General features: G+C 39.6%; 1 protein-coding gene across 2 annotated transcripts in view; it reads left to right on the top strand.

The window, feature by feature from the left end:
• The window catches only part of PDK3 (pyruvate dehydrogenase kinase 3), a 55,159-nt gene extending 31,932 nt beyond the window's left edge, over positions 1–23,227 (top strand). For both annotated transcript variants that reach the window (XM_069035180.1, XM_069035263.1), the window contains 8 exons: positions 1,500–1,684; positions 3,761–3,850; positions 7,161–7,238; positions 9,360–9,436; positions 10,643–10,744; positions 11,354–11,464; positions 16,755–16,868; positions 17,908–23,227. In XM_069035180.1, the coding sequence (XP_068891281.1) occupies positions 1,500–1,684; positions 3,761–3,850; positions 7,161–7,238; positions 9,360–9,436; positions 10,643–10,744; positions 11,354–11,464; positions 16,755–16,868; positions 17,908–18,051 (901 nt within the window). In that variant the 3' untranslated portion in view covers positions 18,052–23,227. The remainder of the gene's footprint in view (positions 1–1,499; positions 1,685–3,760; positions 3,851–7,160; positions 7,239–9,359; positions 9,437–10,642; positions 10,745–11,353; positions 11,465–16,754; positions 16,869–17,907) is intronic.
• The last annotated feature ends 2,219 nt before the right edge of the window (positions 23,228–25,446 follow it).

Here is a 25,446-nt window from a genome sequence, read left to right as displayed (position 1 = left end):
TGTTCTAAGCTGCCCAGTCAGCAAGACCGGTGAGTAAGAAAGCAGTCATTCTGTACTGTGATAGTATTTAGAATGGGGAATTAGGCAGCTGAAACTTCCCCTTTCCTATGCAACAGAGGAGTGTTGAAAGACTGCTGAGCTGTTTGTTAACACACAGGCAAAAACTGATAGCTAGACTTAAGATCATGAAAAAAGTAGTAATAAGGAACCCTACATTCCTTTGCAGCTGGCAGTGTAGAGTAGGAGAAATTATTTCAGAAGTATGTCACTTGTTGAGAATGGTATAAAAAAATTGTCTTGACTAAGTGGTGCTGAAAAGGAAGAAAGCATCAGATTTAAATGGCTGGTCTTTTTTACTTTACATAGTCTGTTCTTTCCCCTGCTCATTTGCAGGGGCATTGGAGTAGATGACCTTTCAATAATTTCTGTGATTCTTTCCTTAGCTGGTGTATATTCTACTTCTGATAGAAATAATTAATACGTTTATAATCAGTATTCATTACAGATCTACCAAGTATGTTCTGCTGCTGCTGTTTTTTGAAAAAGGATCTGTAGAGTTGCAGATACAGGCATAGCTGAACAGCTCTTCCAGCTGTGCTTTCTTTGGAAAGCTGCATTTCACCATTTGTACTTTATAGAACAGCATTACATAAACATTGTGGTGTTAACATTAATATTGGAGAATGTAGCAGTGTTGAGTAGTACTGATTTTCCATGTTTAATAGAAAGCTATTAATAATTGATATTTCAAGTATGTATGAGTTACCATGTGGGGGAAAAAAGGATGAGCACATTGAAGATCATAGGTGTTGAGCTGCTTCGGCAGGAGAAACAGAAATCCTCCAAGCTGTTTCAAAGGAAATGCTTGCTAAAAGCAATGGGAGTGTTAGTGTTATCCCAAAATTTGCCGAGCTCCGGAGGAGAGCTCCGTTGTATTTGCTCTGCCATCCAGTGGTGTGAGAGGAAATTGAACAAGAGTCACACAATTACTTGTCCTGAGATTCTAACTTAGCCCAAGAGATGCCAGGTGAAGGAAATGCATTCGAAGTTAACTGTGTGGGTTTAGGTGTTGGGAAGAAAACATGAATTTTTCTAAAGACATTATAAAGGGTGGTCAGGTTGTTTTTCCTGAGTTTCCTTTCCAATCTCCCAGCTACTGTTAGAAGTTGCAGGGGATGAGAGTTATCATACTGCATGTGATTACGGTGAAAGAGAATCTTTTGCTATCCATCAATGGTGAAGAGAAATTGATTTAATTTCAAGGAATGTTTGGGAGAGGAATAACTTAATTTGGGGCTCTAAATGCTTCACAGGTCTTGTGAGTGAGAGGTTGCTCAAATACTTCTCTTTAAATAGGCTTATTGAGGTACTATGTTTTTGTATTTTTCCTCTGATACTTTGTTATTGACTGGGAGGGGTAGTCAACAGATAATATGGTTATGCTGTTGTTAAGTTTAATTTTACTTCTAACAATCTGTTTCTATTTTTGTTTCCTGTAGCTTTTTAGATGTTTTAATTAAAGTCAGGAACAGACACAATGATGTGGTTCCAACCATGGCGCAAGGGGTGATTGAATACAAGGAAAAATATGGGTTTGACCCATTTGTTAGCAGTAACATCCAGTATTTTCTAGATAGATTCTACACCAACCGCATCTCTTTCCGTATGCTCATTAACCAACACAGTAAGTAATTGCTTTTCTCTTCTTTGAAAACTCATTCATTACTGCTTGTAAACCTGAAGCTTTGTTTTGTTTTTTTTTCCTTACTCATGACTATTCTGTGCTACTTATGGTAAAAGATATACTGGCAACTGGTTAATTTGGTACTTTGCAGTGATCAGAAATGAATCCAAAACACCCGTGTGCTTTCTTTTAGAATTGTTAGTCTTTGTTAGTGTGGCTGTCGCTTTTTGGTCTTGTTGGCTGAGATGGCTTGTGAAGTGATACATGAAGTATTTTTAGATAGTAGTAGAGTAGCTGTATCTTTCTGCTCACAGAGCTTTCAACATAGTTTGTAGAGCTCATATTTATTTCACAGTGAAATGCAAAGATGCCATAAATTTTGAATAGGTTATGTGCTATACATACTGTTTTTTCCAGCAGGTTATCTAGACTTTCTTGCCTTCTAAAGAGATTGAGTATTTCTAACTGATTATATCTCATCTTCCCATACTTCCTATTTCCTATTTATGGATAAATGCTGAAAATCCTTTGTCATTAGGTTCTGTTTCATTTGTTGTTACTAATAAACTCACTTTTTTATATTCATATTACAGAGTGAAGGGAGTTACTTGCACAGCTCCTATTAACTAGTATGTGCAACCATGCAGAAAGTGATCTGTGTGAAGTTAAGGACAGTCTTCTGATCTGTTTTAGTGTGTCTTGTGCCTTTTAGCTCTAGAGCTTCATTCTCTGCTCAGTATTCTGCTTTTCTGAGCTCTTAGAAATTGTTGTACGCTACAGAAAATGCAGACCCTGGAGTACTGTAGTATGTGGTGTTTTACTACAAGTTGTGTGTCTTTCCAGTAACCTTTTGTGTGACTAACAAATGCCTTGCTGTGTGTGCACAGATAACTTGAATGTGGCAAAGCATACAAAATGAGATAAATGTACAGTTTTTTCCTTACTTGTACCTGGGCAGACAAATGACAGACGTAAAACCAAGTTTAAAGGCTCTCATAGAAGAGTTCTAGCAATAGAGAACAAACATTGTCCTAATAGAATTCTTGGGCTGAGTGCTAGCATAATTTGCACTAATTCTAAAATATTAAACTTGATTCATTGAACTGAACTAGCTTTTCCTATGGATCCTCTTCTTTAACTGATTGGAGCTTAAAAATGCTTGTAGGTGCTTAAAGTTTAGTTAACTTTGTCTAATGTCTGTGTGTTAGCAGTGTTAGTGGTCTGTCTGTGATGGCAAATATTAATCTTGAAGCACTGAAGAAAAAGATAATTGGAAAGCAGAATGCAAACCCAAGTTTTTACGTAGTTTGCATTTCTGTTCCTACATTCCTGGCAGACTGTTTCTTTCAGCACCATTCTGCAAGGACACAGTACCCAGTGTATGAGCTTGCTGTGCCCAGGGTAGGAAAAGCTTTCAGATCTGGACTTTTGCTCACCTCATGCTGCACCTGCTTCATGTCAGAGCTCACTAACTTGCTAAAATAGCAGAAAATCACTCCTGAAATAAGGTATAAAACCTTTCTACTTCTTTGGGAGTCTTCTTTAAACTCTTGGTGAAGGGTCTGGTGAGTACCAGACCCTTGTGCAAAGAGGGAGTGGGGATCATACTGCTGAGATCCAGGGAGAAAGTCGAGTGAGTGAGTGAGACCTCTGTGCCAGCTGTGAAATTGCAGCTTAGGTGAGTGTAAAAGGCTTTTAATGATGCCTTACAGTTCTGCAGTCCTTTTTACTGTAATGTTTTCATTGTTGTGAGTGCTTCTGTTCTGGCAGAATGGCATTTTACATTTAAATTTTATCTAATTTTTGATAATCTGCTTTGAAATGTGGGTTTTCACCTTAACCTTCCTACATCACAAATTCTGTTTTAACTAGTCTTAACTGTAAAGACTAGAAAAAAAAGGGGAAAATGAGCAGTTAGACAAGTAGTCTTCCCAAATGAGGATTCTAGCAATTTGCTAGAGTATCTTTTTACAAAATGATGCAGTATCCAGGAAGCCTCTGATACCATCAGATTGAAACTTTCTGGGCTGCCTCAAGGGTAATAAATAATTTACTACCATTTCTTTTTTATTTTAGCACTTCTGTTTGGTGGAGATATTAATCCTGCTCATCCCAAACATATTGGAAGTATTGATCCTAATTGTGATGTGGCAGAGGTGGTTAAAGGTAAGATGAAGTTAATATTTTTGTTGACTGAAATCCCCCAACTTAAAATATGCAGAAATATGTTATTGAGATACAAGAGACTGAAGATGATTTAAATCCATTTCTCTTTTCTTATTTTAATAAATGAAAGCTCTGCAGTTGCTCACAATAAAGCCCTGGGCTTATTGAGGCTTTCTAATGTCTTCATTATTGAGAAGAGAGAAACTTTTGGTCTGTTAACAGAACTAAGAAAACAATTTGATTTTTAATAGCTTTAATCTGTACTTTTAAATATCAGATGAAGTGTCTAAATGTTTTGTTAAACTTTAGTTGTTTTTTTCCTGAAATACTTAGAAGCAGGTTCTCATGTACTGCCTTTGTATCTCATGCTGTTACTACAGAAAACTGAGAGTAAGTGAAATTGCCATTTGGTTTAGTTTGCTTTAGCTAGGCCTTTCTGTAAATGTCCTCGGGTGTACAGATATCCGGGTGAAACTCCTCATTCCTCTGTCATCTGATCATACCACAGCCTGTTCTGTCTCCTGCAGAAGACATGGATGTGATGGTTGCACCTGACTGATCTGGCACAGTCACACTGAAGTCCTGTTTGCTCTGAGTTGTGAATGTTCACATGCTTTCAGAATGTTAACAAGCAGGCATGAGGCAATGCTGGCTGCTTCAAGAATTTCTCTGTGGGAGGTTCACACTCTGGGTGTATCTGTTTGCAAATGCAGGTCTTGCTGTAGGAGAGAATTCCAGGCTCTATCCTTTGCTGCTGTTAGTGCAGCTGGAAAGGGGGGAAGAATGCATTTCTCCCCTTCACTTTCTCTCAGCCTTTGGTGAAGGGAGAGGGAAACCTTTCTTATCTCAAAGTCTGACCTGCATGATAGCTTACTTTGTAATGCTTTTTACAGCTCTCTTACAGCTTTTTTTCTAGCTCTTCTTGGCTCCTAAGGTGGCCTTTTTCAGCAGCTTATTTTTTGTTTTGATTGACCGTACTCCACTTTGGTGTCAGCATTGTATATGTTACAGCCATGTTGTTTATTTAGCTTTTCCTACCAATAGCAATATTTGAATCAATTTTGATCATCAGATTCATATTTGCTGCCTTGGACAGGGGAGTACATAGTGTCAGAAGGTGCTAAGTCCAGTTTTCAAGCAAGTAGCTAAAATAGGTCTTACACAGCACTGAGCAAACAAGGGTGTAGCCAACAGTGTCCAGTGTTGCCTCAAAGAAATGAAATGTCCTTAAAGACAGGGGTTGTATAGTCCTGTCAAAGAGTCAAGGTGATTGAGGCCTTTCCTTGTAGAATGGTGGAGGGGTTAATTTATGTTCTGTATGCTGTGCTAGCTCCCAAATGTTCTGGTTCACAGGCAGCATTCTGGGCTGTTTATCAGTTAAAATGTTGATGTGGTATTATATGTGGCAGCTACAAGCTCTGTATGCCCTTCAAACATTGAAGAAATTATTTAGCCACTTCTTGCTTCAAGCAGCTACACCAGGTGTTGTGTCTGTGCTGCGTGAAGTGGCTGTCTCTGTCTCACTTAAGACTTTTGAGCTGACGGCAAATTCAGGTTTGTTCCTGGAGCCAGGATTTTAGATTACCAACAGATCCCTCACTCTTGTTGCTACTTTATCTCCATCCACACCATGAAGCATGTTTTGAACTTCACAGTCTCTTTCACAGTCTTAGCACTCTGCCAAAGAGTTGGGTTTTAGAGGAAGATGAAATGTTAGACTGCACTCAGACTGACCTAGATTTGCTAAGAAACCAGTAAGAAATCTTTCAAATATAGAATCCCAGAATGGGTCAGGTTGGAAAGGAGCACAATGGATCATGTGGTCCAACCTCCCTGCTCATCCCAGATCACATGGCACAGGATTGTGTCCAGATGGTTCTTGAACATCTCCAGTGAGGGAGACTCCACACCCTCTCTGGGCAATCTGTGCCAGTGCTTGGTCACTGCACAGGGGAATTCTTCCCCATGTTCAGGTGGAACTTCCTGTGCATCAGTTTCTGCCTCTGGTCCTATTGCTCAGCATCACAGAAAAGAACCTCCAAAAGGCTCCATCCTCTTGGCACCTCCTCCTCAGATACTCTTAGGCATTGATGAGGTCCCCTCTCAGTTGTCTCTCCTCAGGGCTGAACAGGCTCAAATCCCTCAGTCTCTCCTGGTAAGAGAGATGCTGCAGGCCTTAATCCATATTTGCTGCTCTCCACTGGACCCACTCCAGGATCTCCATGTCTCTCTTGTCCTGAGGAACCCAGAACTGGACACAGCACTCCAAACACACCTCATTGGGGCTGAGTAGCAGGGCAGGATCCCCTCCCTGACCTGCTGGCAATGCTGTTCCTAATGCACCCCAGGATTCATTGGTGTTCCTGGCCCCCAGGGCACTGCTGGCTCGTGGACAGCTCGTTGTCCACCAGGAGCCCCAGGTCCCTCTCCTCAGAGCTGCTTTCCAGCAGGTCGGCCCCCAGCCTGTGCTGGTGCCTGGGGTTGTTCTTGCCCAGGTGCAGGACCCTGCATTTGCCCTGGCTGAGTTTCAGAGCGTTCCTCTGCCCATCTCTCCAGCCTGTCAAGGCCCTTCTGAAGGGCTGCACCGCTCTCGGGGGTATCGGCCACTCCTCCCAGCTTTGTGCCATCAGTGAACTCGCTGAGGAGGCCTCTGCCCCTTCCTCCAAGTCACTGATGAATAAGTTAAACGATACTGGGCCCAGTATTGAACCTTGAGGGACACCTCTAGTGACAAAGCTTAACTTAAACTTTCTACTGGTATTTTAGCAGTACATAAAGCCTGATTTGGGCTATGGGGAGGTATTTTCAGGGGGAGTAATTTTTTTGGTTCAGTAGGAAGGAATGAAGAATCTTAAAGATTTCAGCTTTTCCCCCAAAAGACCTTGAAAATTAAGTATTGTAAACAGTATTGTGTTTGGAAAACTTGAATTTATGGCTGCAATATCATCCTTTTTTATTTGAGATGGAAAGAGCAAGTATTAAATTGTAATAAGGGAATGAAAAATAACTAGATTTTATGGTCATCCTAAGATTATATCCTTCTGGTTTTCAAGCCCTGAACAAGGATGAAAAATAGCTTCCCTCCAGTACTGTGCTTTTCTTTTTAGAGCTTTAGATAGAGTTTTCCCTTTCCTGACAACTGGGCTATGAGTGTACAGAGAAAAAGGGATTAGATTGGATACCAGCTTCATGCTTGTAAACTAGTGCTCAAAATGAGTATTCTGTTTGTGGTCTTTCACAGAGAGGATGAACACTGCTGGTCGTCTCTAGAAGATTTTGATAAATCAGTGTTTGTTGTGTTGTTTTGTAGATGCTTATGAAACAGCTAAGATGTTATGTGAACAGTACTATACAGTGGCACCTGATCTGGAAGTTGAAGAATTCAATGGTAATTATGAAATTATTTGATTGATGTATGTAAGAAAATGCATTTCTGATATGTGATTTCTAGTTTTGTTAATTAATTTTAAGTTGTAATTTGAACTCTGCAGTCCTATATGCAGTTGCTTTTGTTCTAGTGTGTCTACATGGGCACCTCAATTATAGTTTATCATCATGATGTGTACTTCTTTATGCTGAATGCGGAGTTCTATCTGCTGAACTCGCTATCACTTTAAAGAAAATAAATCAAGGCTCCTCATAACTGAGAAGGAAACATGCCTGCTTTCTAATCTTCTAACTGAACTGAAACTTGTTTCATTCCAAAGTATGCTTATAATGAATTCCACTGGCACTCTTGACACATGGTGAGCCCTTCTGTGTAAGATGGCAAAATTGGAATTTTTATTAGGTAGTCTACGCTTTAAATCCTATCATAAACTTATCACATGAAAATCTGTTTCAAGTTGATTGCAGAGATGGTAATTGGATGACACAAAACTGATGAGACAGGCCTTGTCAGCGTATTGACTGCTTTTTGTTCATTATTTTATTGACAAAAAGGAGCTTATTTTCTTCAGTTAAAAAAAAAAATTCCTGAGTGATCCTCTCCCAAATTTTGGACAGCAGCCAAACATAAGACTAAGATGTTTCCAGACTTCAGCAGCAGAATTGCAAAAGTCTCAAAAATAGGTAACACTCGATGGAGAGTGTGATATATGGAATATGTGTTGCTCAAAGTACTACTGAGTAGTATAGAAATATTTCTTTACACAAGTGATACTGTCAGCAATGAGGTATTACCACCCATCTCTCCCAAAACCAAGGGACCCAACCTTCCCCTTTTAAACTGAGTGATTCTAGAGATAAAAGTACTGAGTGTTGCAGCAGAGGAATCAATCAATGCAAAATTCATCTGACAGCATAAGTAAAAAGATCCAACAGTAGAGAAAGCAAGTTGCTGGAGCTAAAAAAAAGAAGTGAATAAAGAATGAACTATTCCCTTTAAACCATCTTATTATCAATATGAGGAAAGGAACTTGGCAAATTACCTCACAAGAGCAACAATATCTCATCTTCTGTCTCTGTGCCTCAAACAAGTGTGAGTCAGTTTGCCTTGGTTTTGGTGAAGTAAGGGAATGGGAGTATGGACTGATAAAATTAACAGGATGAAGTATCAAGTTGCCTTGCAGAGCATTGTTTTAGTCTTCTGCTTTTCCTAGGATTTTTCACTACCATGTCTCATAAAATAATTACTGGGATTATTACCAGCCCTCAGTGCCAGAAGGAGTGAAGTTCACTCCAGTCATGTTCTTTGTGCATATTTATATCTTCCTGGAATTTATGAAGCAGACAGTTCGAGACTTCCCTTCAGTCTGAACTGCTGCTCAGTCTGACTTTCTGTGACTGCATAATTTAATGCCAGTAGATATTTGAATGTTCAGGGATGACTTCATCTTCAGCACCAAAACTGTCCTGGAATGTATTAAATGCAGCTGTATTATTTCCTGCCCAATCAGTCAATGAGCATTCTGGCATTCAGAGCTGTGCCAAGCCGTACCCCTCTGCTGAAACACTCACAGTGGGACAGCAGTGGGCAAACAATTCAGTCATGGTTTGGAATATGGAAGCTGTGTTATTGTTTGAAGTATATTTGAAATTTTTTATGAATACTTGTATTTTGTATGTTTTAATAAGGGGAAAATATGTAGTTGTTTTTAGAATATTTAAGCAGTTGTTTTTTCTTTAGTTTAAGAATCTTTTTGTGCAGCAAATATTATGCTTAAATAATATGTGAGCATGTGAAAGTTTCCCACTTAAGTAGGAAAGTTCCCTTGGTTAACATACACTGTTGGTAGGAAACCAACCACTGCTTAGTGAAGCTTCCTATCTAAACAAGTCTGCTGACTGGATAGATTTGAAGATCGTAATTGTAATGTGTTCTTTCAGGTGATAGCAGTGACTAAAATTTATGGTTTTACTTCATGAAACTAATTTTGCACTGGGAAAATTAGAACATGCTTACATGCTTGTCTTTACCTACATGTTCATGTTATTCTGATAAAGGGCAATGCTACAAAATACTGTTTTGAAGAAAAATGATTTGACATTTTTCTCTTTTTTTTCTTAGCTAAAGCTCCAAACAAGCCTATTCAAGTAGTCTATGTACCTTCTCATTTGTTTCATATGTTATTTGAATTATTCAAGGTAGGTTGCACTTGTTAATATTTGGGAGGGTTTTGTGACCCTATTACTGTTGAAATTGAGATTCCTTCCAGTTACAGCTCTCAAATGTTATTTCAGTTTTCCTTTCTTAAGCTTATTCTTAAGTTTCAAACACTCTTCACTTGTTTAAAAGCCAGATTTAAACCCCTCTCTTATGACCTTGTGTACTTAAAAACTGCCGGTTTCCCACTTCTCCTGTTGTGCTTTTGTGGCTTTTTTGATTGACTTAAAACACTCAAGATAGTTTAGTTTTGCAGTGATGGAATATTCATAACCTTGCAGTTTTCATGAGCTTACCTTCTTTATTGCATATTTGAGGACTGGTTAGGATCAGTGTCTTTACTGTGAAAACAGGCCCTGTGTCTTTGAATAGTGTAGATGACATGCTTTGTTTGGGTTTATGTATTCTGAATAATTGGAACAACAGTGAAAACTGAACATGTGAGAGCTGTTACATTGTTTGAGAGAAGAGAGGAGGTCTCTGAGTGGTGCAACCAAACACCAGAAATTGAGGGGAAAACTTGTGTTTGGCCAGAGAGAAACTTTTTCAAAGTACTGGGTTTTGGGGTTTGATTTCTGACATTTGTCAACTATGTTCATGTAAGTCTTTCCCCATTTTGCCATTTGTAACATTAGTTCTAGGGCAGAACAGGTGAAAATTGGTACGTTACATGTGGGTATGTTTTTGGTACAAGTCATGAAGCAGGTTGAAGGCAGTAAGTTGTAGCTGTAAAGAACTGGCAGTGGAAACTCTGTTAACATGCATTATAAAGTCAGATTGACAGATGGTATCTTAAAAATTGTGTGACCCAGGCTGAGAAAATCAAAACTAGCTTTCTGTGGGTGAACATCACTGTTGGTGTTGTGCATGGTAGAGGTGAAGGATGTTCTCATCCCATGGATATATTTACTTGATTTCACACAGGAAAAAAAAAAAAAGTCTTGCTTTCTTTTCTCTGACTATACCAAGTAAATAAAAGTTATGTATAACAAGTTGTAATGTAAAAATTCAACTGGGCAATTCATTGACTGGATGGTACTTGAATTTGTGTTAAATACAGCCTTCTCTACCTTTTACACAACTGTAGGACAGAGTAGAGGCAACAAAATAAATGCAAGTTCTAGCTTGTCACAAAAAGCTTGTATGTTAAAGTTAGGATCACAGAGACTATTTTCTTTTATCTTCAGAATTCAATGAGAGCTACAGTGGAATTGCATGAAGGTAAGAAAGAAGCCTATCCATCGATCAAAACCTTAGTCACTTTGGGGAAAGAAGATCTATCTATTAAGGTAAATGCCTAAAAATAATACACAGCTTGCAAACCTGCTAGGTTTAGATTAGTATGACATATAATTTGAAAAGGCAAATTAATTATTGTATCACCTGCTTCATATTCATTAGAATGGAATATTTTCAGTTGGGAAGGACCTATGAGGAACATCTTGTCCAACTGCCTGACCACTTCAGGGCTGACCAAAAGTCAAAGCATGTTTGTTAGGGGCAGAGTCCAAATGTATCTTGGTCACTGACAGACGTGGGCCATTGACGACCTCTGCAGGAAACCCATTCCACTCTTTGACCACCTTTCCCATACAGAAATGCTTCCTGATGTCCACTCTAAGCCCCTGCTGATGTTGCAGCTTTGAACTGTTCCCACATGTCTTGTCACTAGATCCAGGGAGATGAGATCAGCACCTCCCTTCCCAGTTCCCCTCCTCAGGAAGCTGTAGACCATGACAAGGTCACTCCCAGCCTTCTTTTCTCCAAACCAGACAGCTCCGAAGTCCCTAGCTGCTCCTTTTAATATTTATAAAGTAATTTAGATAATGCTGCTTGAGATTTTGTGGGTTTTTTTTCCAGAACCTAATGTTTAAAACTCTTCCATTTTCATTCCTTAGATAAGTGACCAAGGTGGAGGTGTACCTCTAAGAAAAATAGACAGATTGTTTAACTACATGTACTCAACAGCACCCAGGCCCAGTCTGGAGCCCTCGAGGGCTGTGCCTTTGGTAAGCAGTTGCAATATGTGTTTAAATATCCCTTTGCACCACTCTGATTTTACATTTCCAGTCACTGCAATCTGCTGGATCAGTTTTTTCCATTGAGGAAATGGTTTATCATTAGCAAGTCTATCCAGGTAGAACAGGAGAAAATGGGTTGTGTTATCATCACTTGGTCTATGGAATAGAAAATTACTTCTGTCTTGACATTACGTTCTTGGAAACAAGCATAAAAAAACTGCATAAGCACAGTATTTTCACAGATTAATGGGCAGGATCTTTAGTGCTATATTACTGAGAAGGTGGATCACCTAATGAGCTCCTCTTTGGTGTATAAATTACTGTTTATCGAAGTTTCCTATCATAAATGAATTTAAAAGGTGAGCCACACTGCTCAGCACTTGAGAAGCACCTCCTGGCAATGCACAAGCTTATACTGAAGCTTGAGGATCATTTTTCTGTAAGTTACAGACTATAAAAACACATCTATAAAATATTCCCAAACCTGCATGTGGTATGAACACTTTTGGTATGTTCCTGTTTAATTGGAAATATCTCATGTGATACTCCTTTCTGAGATGCATCAGGGCCAGATTTCAAATAAAATAATTCCCCATAGTTTCTTCTAGGCAGGGAAATTATTTCAGTGTTGAATGTGTAGATTCTTTTAGCAAGCATGATTTTAAAAAAATATTATTAAAATACTGCTTCTAAATTGTTTTATTAAATTGTGTACTGACTCATGATAAAAATTGTATGGCTACTGTTGCACTTGACTGATTTTCAGTAAGTGGACTAATACAGACACTGTATTTTGCCTCTTCTCATCTCTGTTCTCTGTCCTTCTGATGCAATCCTGTTGAGGAGTTGATTCTCTTGAGAAATTTCCTTTCCCTGCTTAGGAGCATTCTCATCTAGCATGTTCCTAAGCAGTTTTTTAAAATTAACTAAAGGCTTGGAATTAAACCACAGCGCTAAGTGCTGTGTCTACTTGTTTCCTGAACACTTCCAGGGATGATGACTGACTCCAGTACTTCCCTGGCCAGCCAGTTTCAATTCCTGACAATCCTTCCAGTGAAGAAATTCTTCCTGATGTCCAGCCTGAACCTCCCTGGCACAGCTTGGGGGCTGTTCCCTCTTGTCCATGTGACTATTTTGGAAATAAAATATTTAACAGTAAAGTGAGGGTAAAATCAGTTCAGTGACTCATGATGCCATGAAGGTTTTTTGCCTACATTCTTGGACTTGTTTGTCAAGCTGGGAGACTAAACATTTTAGAAGCTTTGTAGGTAGAGGATAGTGTGCCCCAGAGCCCAAGGTCCTCTCCAGAACGCATTCTGTAACCTAAGATAGAACCATCCAGGGGAACGTTCCTTGGGGAGGGGGGCTCACTTGAGCCTCTCATTGGGGAATCTTTGATAGATATGCTAATTAGTAAAACCTATAATGTTATACCCAATCTTTTGGGGGTGTGCGTTGCCGTGGGCATTGAGGTGCATTCGACATAGACGTAGTGCACCTAAGGATCCTTAAAATAAATACCAAGGTAAAATCCCTTTTTCCCTTCTAGAGTGTTTGACTCTTGATTTTAAGACCAGGAAAAGGCATCACTCAGAGGTAATAAATTTCCTTTTGGCTTTTGAGCAGAAAGTCTTTATGGCGCTGTCTTGGTCCACAGTGGGTACCATTGTGGCACGGCAGTGCATTGCACTGGTTTTACCCCTTTGCACTGTGAGAGGTGTGAAGCCCAGTTCTGTCTGCACTGACTTGGAACTGATCCTTCACAGCTCCTACCTCTACAGCACATCTCAGTCTTATGTTTCAGGCTTCTGCTTTTTCATAGAAAATCTTCTTGAATGTGGTGAGAGGGAACAGGCCTTAATCCAAATACAGGCTTTTTTCTTTGTCACAAATGGCAGAATCTCTCTTGATGCATAATCTGCCTTTGTTCTCACTTTTGATCAGCAATTTACTGTATCAGTCTACAAGGACTTCCTGAAACTTGTTCTCAGGATAAACTTACACCTTGATTACCGGTTGTATTCACTATTAAACTGTCTCTTCCTTTGTAGCTCTGATTATAAAATGTGTTCATTTTAGGATTGACATTATTCTTTTTTCTTTTTTCAGTGCATCTTTAGCAATGCATTGCTGTGTTTACTTCCTCATCTTCAAAACTGCTTACTTTGATTTGTGGCATTTATCCTTCGTATTCTTCTACTGTATCCCGTTTTCAGGCTTTATTTTCCTTTCCCAGTCTATGCCACTGTAGTCAAACCTACAAAGGATTCTCCTGTCTTGTGAATCCAGCAGCTTGTGCCCTGTGAGTCTGACCAATGCCTGCACAAGACTGGAAGTCAAGAATAGTTGTTCAGCTCTGTTATTTATATGTGTGTGCAGAAAGAAAAAAGTCAAGCTGTGAGTCTGTGCCATATCTTGCTACTAACAGGAACAAGGACTTAGCAGTGAAGTTTGACATGTTATGTATTATGGCCCAGATCCAGTTATGCTATGCCTTGCATGTCAGTCTGGAAATAAAAATCCTTTAGCAGAAAGGTTCCACATAAATCCTCTTTGATGTCCATACAGAAGGAGTTTCTTTATTGTTAAGTGCCAAAGACAAAACCACTTAAGAATTACAGTGCTGCAGAAGGTTGGTGGTGTGTCATCCTTGACTTAAGTAATATTCTAAACTAAGCTATGGTGCAGTGTAAATAGACATATTTTTCTGTTCTAACATTCCTTCCCCTCATTATATGATCCCCTGTCTAGTTTATGAAACATTCATGGAATTGGGCAGTGGAAGAGAGGTATCCTTGTTGATAAGGGAAAAGTTTTGCTCCCTGTCACTGCAAATGTTGTTTAAAGACTGCTGAGAAACCTTGTTACCATGGCAGCATTCAGATTTTAGCAGGTCTTAGGTTCATCTGCACTGCACATAGAGTACACAAAAACACAGGGTCATGTTTAGTGGTAGTGGGTTTTCTTAGGGAATTTAATGATTCTCTCTCTGATAGCGTTTGTTTACAGAAGAAGGAGGAACGTGGCTTAAATTAGTTTTAATTTAAATCTGTAGATGCTAGTAACACAGAAATGTAATAACTTCCTATTTGTTTCATGCAGACCGTAGCATTTAATGGTAAATTTTCTCTAAGGAGCTTTCCTTTCTCAAAGCAGATGTGCCATCATGGACTGTTCTGTCCTCTAGGTCAAGCACAGATCTGTGTAGTAATCACCTCTTGTTAATTGTCTTTTGCAAAATAGACCCTTTGCAAGGCCAGGATTTAACAAGGTACTCATCTGGGGTCTCTTGTCTTCATATTTCTTGTAAGTCACCTGGTTTGGAAAACACCCTAAAGGCAGTGCACAGAAGAGGCTGACGGGAAATGTTTGAAAGAGGGATGTATGAAATAATGATGTGGGCTAGCACAGAGCATGAAGGAACAGGAGACAAGCAAAAGTTGGGTTTTAAGGAGGGGTAATTCTGGAGTGAGGAAAGTATAAAGTGTTTTCAGTATTGTTTGATATTGCCCTTTACTTGAGCTGGTCCTTGGGATATGTACTGTCCCCAAGTTGCCTTTTGATCACTGTGCCTTATAATTTCTGTAATGTATTTATTGTCCAATCTCCAGAAAAGAAAGTCAGCTTTTGACATTTTTTTTTTCAGTTCTTTCTGAGGCAGTCAAATCAATTTTTTAGAGGTTAAGAAAGAAGTCTCTCAAGTTTCAAGACCAGGTGCTTGAAAGTGATGCATGTCTCTAATGGGAGATGTTGGGAAAAGTGCAGCTAAACAACTGTTTTAACTCTGCTAGTGGACACTAACAACTATGACAAGCAGCGTGAAAAGGGCGTACTTGGCATTTCTGTTTCTCATTTTGCTCAGAAGAGCTGAGTGAGCAACTGTAAACAAATTTATACTAGATTTAGAATTCTGTAAAAACAAGGCAAAAAAGGCCAGAAGATATATTGTAGTAGATGACAGCAAGAGAATTTTTGATGGACACTGTAGTACAAGTTCTTTAATGTTCACTTTTCCCTCAAGGGATTTCCTATAAAGTGATATCACTATTAGCTGTGCATAGTGCTTGCATAGTCCTTCTTCTTAGCCTTCTCTTTTTTGTATCATTTTAGGCCTTTGTTTTTAAAATTATGGGTATGTTTATCACTTACCTGTCAGGTTGCTTTTGTAGAAATATTATTGTGGAATGAATTTATTGTTTTCTGAAAGCTTCAGGTGTCTAATTTTTCTCGTAGTCCACCCTTACTACATTGCCTTGTATATGTGTTTGGTTTTTAGGGTTTTTTTTTGTTTCTTTTTTTTTTTTTTTCCCAAATGCTTTTGTGTTTGGAATCATTCCTTTATTGCACTGGATAGTCCTGAAAAATTCAGGTGGGATTTGGGTGCATAGCCATTGTGGTTCTCAGCACATACCCAGTCATCTGAAAGAGTTGGTGTGTAGAGCAAAATTTTACTCCTTTGCTGCCGTGAGAGAAACTTGGAGGGTTTTCTTGTCACTTTTCTGGCAAGAGAGGGTTGGAAGAGGTGCCTAGTGATTGATCTTGTTGCAGGCATGGTTATGAATATTAGTTTTGTAAATGTAAAATCTAAACTTTGTACCCATCAAGTCCATTATGCTTTAAAAATTGTGTGTCTCAGTCTTCAGGAGATCATTCAGTGCTGTGGAATCCTGATCTTTTGTTAACCAGAGAGCATAATTTGCCTTGTATTGCTTGTGTATTCCTCTGCAGGACTCTGCTGATCTCTGGCACTGTGGCACTAGCAGTCACTTAATAGTATGACCTAGATGAAGCAGAGTTGTCTCTGGCTTTCTTATGTCCTAAGTGTGGAGACACTCGAGAATAATAATTGCAGGCTTGGGGGAGAAAAAACATGCTGTCAAAACTCTGGTATTTACCAAAGAAACAATGCAATACTACAGCAATGGTCATCACAGCGAGGAGGCTGTGTAGAGCATTGGTTTGCTTTGCTGGTTGCAAGCAGCATGAATGGTATGCTGCACCTACTTGCCTCTGAGAAAATGCAGAATGGACAAGGGAGTTCTAGCAAAGGACTCAGCCTTTTTTGTACTAAAAACTAACGCACAGGAAAAAAGGAGATTGCTCAAATACTGAATATGGACTTAAAGTATAAACTGAGAAATAAAGGAAAGCTTAAAAAAGAATTTGATACAAATCTAATATTTAGATATCCTCACTTTTATAAATTAATGCAAGGATCTGTTGCATTTTTTTTTAACTTGTCATCATATTTTTCCTTTTGTTCTTTTGTTTTTGACAGGCTGGGTTTGGCTATGGATTGCCAATTTCTCGTCTGTATGCGAGGTACTTTCAAGGTGACCTTAAACTCTACTCAATGGAAGGTGTGGGTTCAGATGCTGTTATTTATTTGAAGGTATGAATTTGACCCTTTTATAAACTAGTAATGCAGTGCAAGTTGTTTGTAGCAAGTTCTTTTAACTCTTCAGCTTGTTTTGAAATTTCTTTTTGCTGTCTTTGACACTTTAACCTAAATCAGTTACATAAAATCCTAAACTCCAAGGTTATATATATTAATCTGGTATTAATACTAGTTAGTTTGCTTTGATTTTTTTTCAGTCCCCGAGTTGGATTGTTATAAGTGGTGAATCTTCCAAGAACTGTGATATGAGATAATTTTGGTTAATGCTTTTTGTTTCTAAGTTTTGGCCACAATAGAAATGAGAAGATCATTGGCCAACTCCTAACTAGTAAATATCTTCTATTCTATGCAGTTCTTGATGCAATAGACTGTACTGATCCTGTTACCATTTTTTGGAAGAGCCCAGGCTACTCAGGGGCTAAAGGTTAACACTGCTTGAATTCCTCAAGGGAGTTTAAAAGAACAGAGTGTGTAGCTCGTGTAGGTTATTGGCTTAGCACTGTCACTGTGCCTTGCTGTATATAGCAAGTGAGCTGTGGAATCCTCTGCTTCTGATGGGTTTCATCCTCTGCATGTGTGTGTGGAGAAGAAAGGTCTGGCCTTTCTCAGAGGAAAAAGGTGGGCCAGGAGACTGAACTGGGTCAGCCCCCACAGATCAGTGTGCTGGCAGAGCCCAAGTGTATTCAGGAAGGGAAATGTTTGAGGAACTGTCTGCTCTGTGTCAGTGACAAATCTCACTAAAATATCTTTGACCAAAAGTCTTTTTCTTGCTATCTCAGTAGACACCACTCTGTGGAAAGAAGGGAAATATTTTTTAGTGCTATTACTTTCTTTTAACTTTGACTAGGACTTTGAGTATACCTAGAGCTACTAGTCACAGCTCAAGTATTTTCAAAGTAGTGCTGTGGTGTGTAACTCTGGGATAATTGCAGCACTTGTTGGGTACAGAAGTTGTAACTGTAGAACTCCCCAGAGTATCACCTTGCTCTTGTATCTCTAGTGATACCTAACCATTGCTTTTGTTTTTCTATAGGCCCTTTCAAGTGAATCATTTGAAAGACTTCCCGTTTTTAATAAGTCAGCATGGCGGCACTACAAGACCACACCTGAAGCAGATGACTGGAGCAATCCCAGCAGTGAACCAAGGGATGCTTCTAAATACAAAGCTAATCGATAATTTGCTACCTTTTGTCTCTGTTGGAGATGACCTCTGCATTCAGTATAAAGTCTCTGCTTTGTTCCAAAATCCTTCAAACCACAGTAGCTAATTACTTCCAAACAAAGACCTAATCAGGGCATTGAAAAATACTAAGAACAAAGTGATGATTGGGACTTAAAGGAAGGCACTGAGCACGTTTGGTATGTGAATCCTGTGTACTTCACCAGAATATGCTTGGTTGCTTCAGTCATGCATTGACAAAAGGGATCGCACTGTGATTGCACGTAGGAATACAATGTTGTAACAGAAAGATACTATTTGAAATGGCCATTCTTATTCCAATGTAAGGATTGGTAAGATGTGCAGAATCCCTTAAAGTGGTGAATAGTATCTTGCACAGCAATATGGTATAAGAGAAAAATTCTAATGTAGTTAAACATGTGCTTCGAAAATCCACCGTTTGCGGCATTTTGTATTGCACAGTGTCACCTCTAAGAGAAAATCCCTTTGAGCTCTTCAGATCTTATCTCTAATGATTTATAAATGCATAGTTCTAAAAAGGCTTGAGCAGCTTTAAACTGATGCTTTCTCCAAATTCCCAAATCCATTTGTCATGTGCATACAAAAGTTGTGTTCTTGTGAGACGGTAGGACTTCCACTTCTTGGTATGCACCTTAATGATTTTCTTGACACAGAAGTGCATTTCTATGCATTTTTCCTTGTTTTGAGGAAAGCTCCTAAGTAGTTAGATCATCTCTCCATACAAGAAATTCTGTCAATGCAGGGGCAGGGGGTAATTAAATTTCCTATTTGCCTATCATTTTAGGGGAATTGGGGAGGGGAGAGAAATGCTGAGAGGCCAGACAGCCAGTCATACAAATGAATTTGCCTTAAGAGTGTTGGTTGCTTGAAACCTGTTTAGTTTAAAACCTGTAAATAGTTTGCAAAGTTATTTATACATTCAATGTCTGACTACAGTCTGGTAATCTGAATTTGTAGTGTATATAAAGATGATGTACACCAGCTTTTGGAACGTGTCATTGGTCTAAGTACGTGAAACTGGAAATACAGTAGAAATGGGAGGGACAAAATGTGGCCGGTACCTGGTTTAAGTTAAAAAATATCAAAGACAAAAATAATCCAAGTATTTTCCCCATAAATTTATCGTAAGGGTAATTTCTGACTATCAGAAAACTGTTCTTCTCAAAGTCTTTGCCAAATGCTGTTTCTGATACTATGGCCTTTCAGAAAAACCTGTGAAATTTAGAAGTTCTGGTGATACATTAGCTGTGGCAATAAACTAGATAAGTTGTAAGCAGCTCTGATGCACCCTCAATTTCTCTTAGGTGCTTTGATATTTTCTGGAAAGATTAATAGAGATTTTAGCATGGAAAAATGAAACTTGTTTACTAAAATTGTGGGGGAACTGTCCCTTTTGTCCTCCCAGTATTTATTTTTATAAAGAACTGATTTATTAGGGAAATGCTGAGAAATTCGTAGGTATTTTAAAAAAAGAAAAAGAATCTTAGTTTGACTTAACAATAGTACTTTGCACTTCATAGCACATTTCACTGAAGGATTATAAAGTGCTTTGAGCAATAAACTCCATAGAGCCCCATTTCTGAGGAGTCGGAAGTTCTTGCTTTGCCTGTCGCAGCGAGTTCCAGAACTCGTGGCAGCAGTGGATGAGCTCGCAGGGCTGAGGTCCCGTGTGCGTTCCCGCACACAGGGACTGGCATCAGGCCCGTGGGAGCACCAGGTCCTTGTCTCAGAGGGCTGCTGCCCTTCCCTGTCAATCAGGTGGCACCAGGGCAGCTGCTGAAGGCTCTCCCCGCTGGTCAGTGCTGCCCTCAGAGCCCCCCGAGAGCCTCGTCTGCCAGCAGGCAGGAAGAGGGAGTGGGCTGATGGGGCCGTCCCGTTCCCAAAACGGGCTCATTTGGCCCTGGCCAGAGGATCTTGGCAGGGCAGGGTGAGGGTGTGACATATGTGGCCTGCAGAGCAGCAACTTCCCAGTGCCTGCAGAGAAGGCAGATTGTTATTCAAGCAATACAGCTGTGCTGCTGGGGTGAAACCAGGGAATGGTTTGACTAAAACACTGGTTGCAAGTCACATCTACTAAAGTTTAGTCACTTACCTTCTGCCCCTGCCTGTAACTTTGTACTGTTTTTTAAATTATTTCAAGTGGCATATGTTTTCTAGTAATTGCAGGGGAGAGTTTGCTTAAAGATAGAAGTTTGTGATGAAACTAATATTTTCTCAGTTGCATGTAGTCAGTTTTTTCTAGAACATTACCCAAAACATTCCAGGGAATAAGGTAGTTTGCATAAGAAACTCGAGTTTCAACTTTTGTTAGAAATTGTATTTTGAAGTAGTAAATCCTGACCTGGTACTTGTTTTTGGCTGTCTCCTTATTCATGACAAGGAGAGAGAACAGAAAACAAAGGAAGGATGCAGGCATACTGGACTTGTTTTCATGAAGTGAATGTAAGCCATGGGAGCCATGGGATGTAAACCATGCAAACTGTGAACAACAGCTGAAGATACCATGGAGGACGTTATGGTGTATTAGTGATGTCACTTCTTGATCCACAAAAACAACTGACTGGCTTTCAGGACTAGAGTGCTCCAGTACTTGAAAACCGAACTCCCCTGAAATGGCACCCATTTCCAAGAACCCTGAGCTCATACAAACACCTCAAAGCAGCAGGGTAGAGCACAAAGAATGCATTTTCTTTCCGTTCCCCAAGGTCTCTATGTGGGTGTTACGATGATATGAGCAAGAAGCAACTTTTCTTTTCTCCAGCCTTGTCTGGGCAGCCTGTGCTTTAGTGGCAATCCCAGGTGTGCCATCAATTGTTCTCCACTCACTGTCCTCATGCCGTGTTTCTACATAGGGGTATTAGTCTGAAAACTGTTTCAGGAAGCAGCAGCAGACCTTCAGTTAGGAGAGGGTTTTTCAGTGGCTGTGCCTGAAAAATGAGCATGGGTGGGTTTTTAATATGGCCGGTTTAACTATAGATAGTAATTTTTTTCAGTTACTTCTATCTTTGATTGGAATATCTTATAACTATGTTTTAATATCTTGGGGCTGTTAATTCCAAACTTTCTGATGATAGAAAAGTATATTTCCTTTCCATGAATTTCAGAGTTATGGCCTGCTGATGTCATTGCAACCTGCTTGTCTTGACTTACAGGACACATAAATACAAAAAAATGTTTTCAGTGAAAATGTTCCTTACCTGTTGTGTTTAGTTATTAGCAGAAACAGAAACAAACTGAACAAGAGATGTTTGCTCTTTGATTCTTCCTGAGAATTTACAAACAACTTCTGTATGTCATAGTGTAACAAATAGTTTACTTTTTTTGTCCATTGTGCATTTTTCTGGTGTATGTCTTGGATGTAATTTTATTAATCCCCTGCCTAGTTTATATTAATAGATACAGAAGTCTCTCCAAATCATGTACATATTTGTGCTCCTTGCTTTTCTAGGCTTTGTTTCGAGGCAACAAGGAGTCTTTCAGAGTCGGCATTTGATGAGAAATATTCAGAAGATACCAAAATGCTTCTTTTGCAACTCAGGTGCAGTCTTTGCCTGTGTAATTGACTGTGATGACCTAGGAGAGCACAGAGAAAGTCTTTGTCCTGCTGCATCTGTGCTACCTCTTGGGCAGTGTTTAAAGCAGGTCCATTGGCACATGCTTAAAAAATATAGCTATTAATTCTTGGAAAACTCAGGCTACTTTTGGCTATGTATGGCTACATTTGCTGCTGCAACTGGGTAGCATTCTTTTATTTGCCCTCAGTAGCATTTGCTTTGAAACAGCTGTTCACTTTCTCCAAGAAGTGAGCAAGAGTGATCTTTAGTGCAATTTCCTGTTCACCTCCACCCAGACATGGTATTTAGGGTGGTATCCTGACCTCATTGACATGGAAGAGGTTTCCTCCCTCCTCACCTTTAATAGGCACTTCTAGATCCTTACGTGTGAGGTGCTGCAGTAGTGGTCAAGATTCATGGAAATAATTCTGTAGAAAACAGCCTAAATGTTTACTGTTAGTATTTATCTTGAGGACAACCATGTCCCATTGTGCAGTGTTCCCTTTCCTTGCTTGTTTCCGGGTTGCCATGGTTTCTGGTAGCTCTTCCTTGCCTCTTCCTGGCATACACACCTGTCTGTGAATTAACATATATGTGTTTTTGCTGAAGTTAAGAGAGTATGATGGCACATGACAGAACAATGTGTTACTGACTTCAGAGGCTGAGTTTGTACACAAATGAGGAACACAGCTATAAATTGTGTAGTGACTTCAGGGCTGAGTCTTGCAAATACTTGCACAAGTAAACAGTGTATGAGAGGAATGCCACTTAAATGAATCTGATCTCAGGATCAGGACTCAGGCTGTTGATATTAATCTGAAACAATGAAGATTTCTGTAATTGAAGTGGCTTTCTAATTAAAAATAAATACGAAAATTTAAAGCTGACATGCTTTAATTGCAGTATTATGTTGCCTTAAAAGTCCTCAGAAATCAGCATTGAGAACTTGTTTGCTTCTTAAATCTGGAGGGGTTTTCATGTAGTACCAGAAGGATTGATGAGTGTATGATAATTCTGACACTGTCTCCCTGGTGTCAATTGCTTTATTGAATTTTTCCTTTGAATTGAAAACTGCCAAGAGGTGTTGCACACAGTCCTTTGAAATCCCTGCCCTCTGCAGATCACATCAGGCAGAGGCAGTTTCCGAACAGTACCCTCGATGCTCTTGGCTCTGCAGCAGGGATTGTCCTCAGGGACCTGCAGACTGGCTCACCTCACATGGAAAGTGTGCTGACCATGCACTGGGGGTGTGATGGGTTTGTCATGTGGGGGAAACGAAGTCCCTTTGTTCCCAAGGTCAGGTACAGGACAGCTCTTCCTGGTGAGCTGCTCTGTGTTGCACTTGGCATCCACGAGGGAAAGTGGTCTCATGGTGCCTTTCCTCTGAAGCGGCATCGTTTGAACCTATTAAACCTGTAATGGAGGAGTGACAAGGAAATTTTTCATGAGATTACTTGGAGATGTTTTAAATTTATTTTTGAATCTTCTGTAACTTGTCTTGGAAATGTTTCTAGTCCAATGCCTGTGTATTTGACTTGTGTATACTCTTATTTTCCTTTTTCTTTCTGTGGTTGACAAATAAAATGATGTAAAAACTACATGCTGACATTTTTAAGGGACTAGTTTGGTTTCATACAATATGGAGCTTAGTTTGTGATTTGGCAGTCCAAGGTCAATTTCAGAGAGCTTCACTTTGGAGCTCAAGAGTAATTTTAGCATAGGATCTGCTGAGCAGCTTTTGGGTTTGGGGTTTTCTCTGCTATATAAACCTCCCTAAAGCTAATTCTCAGATTATTCTTGACAGCCAATATATCTGTTATAAACAGATATATAACACCCAAGGCTTCTATACCTTGAAATTTCTTCAGCTTTCCATAAAGTTTTATATGCATTTGTAAGTTATTCAAGAAAATGAAAAAACCCCAAAGTTTCTTACCAAGCAATTCCAGAGCAGGAAAATGCCTGGGGACCCATCTTGCTTGGCTCGTTAGCTTTCTTATAAAGTAATAAATGAGGCTCCAGATGGCCAGAATTTTGCTAGAACTGAGATAATTTTCTTTGAGATGAAGAATTTATTTTAAAACTTCAGCTGAGAAGAAATCTGTGTGTTGTACTTTCTCATTGCTTACCATTTGCCATGATGGGGTATTCACAGGAGCTGAGTAGTTAATTAAGTAACTCAAAATTGCAAAATGTGTCAGCATGCACCGCATATTTGACAGTAGCTGCCTGTAGAAGATAAAGCAAACAGTTGCAGCAGCAGTATAATGAAGATTTATGGCTTTAGGACACAGGCATATGTGGGAGAACAATTTGTAATAAGGGATCGGTTTCTGGTTATACAATTCATGCCTTTTTTAGATGGCTGAAGACTTAATACTTCAGTTTGTTGTTCTCAGTGGAAAGAAGTCTTGCGGCAGACAGTTTTAAAATGAAGTGAGACATATAAAACATGTCAGGCATGCTTGGTAGGGAAAAAACTTTTAAAAAATGTCAGATCTGTTTATATTCGTGATCTAATTCGGATGCTGTCTTTAAGCTTTTGTACCATCTTCTCTGGGAGTTACATGGAGTGTAGTAAATAATGCCTGCTGTGTGTTGTCTCAAGAGCATCAGCCATTTAGAAATTGTGTCACAGCAATTCCAAAGCCCTTTTCCATCCTAGTGACTTGCTTAATTTTTTTATTTCTTTGGCCCAAGGTACTCCCCTCGCGTGTCTCCTAGTCCAAAGGCACAGGCAGGTCACTGTGCTTCTACTAGTGTACAGCTGGAGCCAGCATTTGAACACTGTAGAACGATTTTCTGTTTTGATCTGCCACTGTGGATTCTTTTCCTGAAATTAATAAATGTGCAGGTACCTGCAAACACTGATTTAAGAGATCAGAAGAAAGCTTCAGTTCTGCCCATTTCCAAGGTCACATGTTGACTGTTTTGGTATTGGGAAGCTTTCAGAGGTGTTTCATTAATGTGGTTGTGGAAGCTGATGCTGCATGTTGTGCCATGAGAGCTGTTCTGGCAGATTTGGCATTGTGGGTGTGTATGGCTGCCCCTGAGCACCTCCTTGCCTGATCCACTTGGCTCTTCATCCTTTGGTTAATAAATCTCTTTGTAGACATGGAATGCTGGATATGAGATCGTTGGGGCAGTGGAGGACCCGCACTCAAGGCATGGTCAGGTTTGCACTCAGGTAAAGGAACCTGGCTGTGTGTGCCAGGTGCAAGTCATGGCTGTGGGGGGATTTCTGTCTGTTGTTTCTGCACTAAAGGTTAAGTTTTCCCCCCAGGAAGTAATTCTTTCCTTCTCGGTTTTCAGATCCAGGTGTCCCTTCAGTGAATGGGTGTCTGTGGTCAGTGCGATGCAGCACTGCCTGTGTAAAACAGCTGGGTCCTGCATGTTACAACGGACAAGGCTGCCACTTACAAACTATTTCACAAACAGCTATTTTGTGATGGGTGAAAAGGTTGGAGTTATACTTTATTCTGGTCTTTTAAAATGCATTTTGTCTTGCTGTTAGTGCTCACATACGTAATTAATCTCAACTTTTGGGTTCTTGGTTAAACAGTTGGGTAAAACATGCAAGAAGGTATCTTGGGTAGTTCTCTGTGGGTGCAATTTCATTCAGGTCAGAATGGCTGGAGTCAGTTCTGCTGATGGCATGGCATGGCACCACCACTCATGGCATAATGGCTGGGTTTTAATTAGCTCCTGTGTTGTTTAGCTCTACGTTCTTAATGACAAATTGATTTGACTTCCCAAAGTGGAAGTTAAAAGGTGTCAGAATAGAGGTGTTTGATCTCATAGCATTACTTTTTCTTCC

The sequence above is a fragment of the Aphelocoma coerulescens genome, chromosome 1 (genome assembly GCF_041296385.1).
Source record: "Aphelocoma coerulescens isolate FSJ_1873_10779 chromosome 1, UR_Acoe_1.0, whole genome shotgun sequence".
Classification (NCBI taxonomy): domain Eukaryota; kingdom Metazoa; phylum Chordata; class Aves; order Passeriformes; family Corvidae; genus Aphelocoma; species Aphelocoma coerulescens.
The sequence above is the reverse complement of the archived record's forward strand: the minus strand, read 5'-3'. Positions and strand labels throughout refer to the sequence as shown.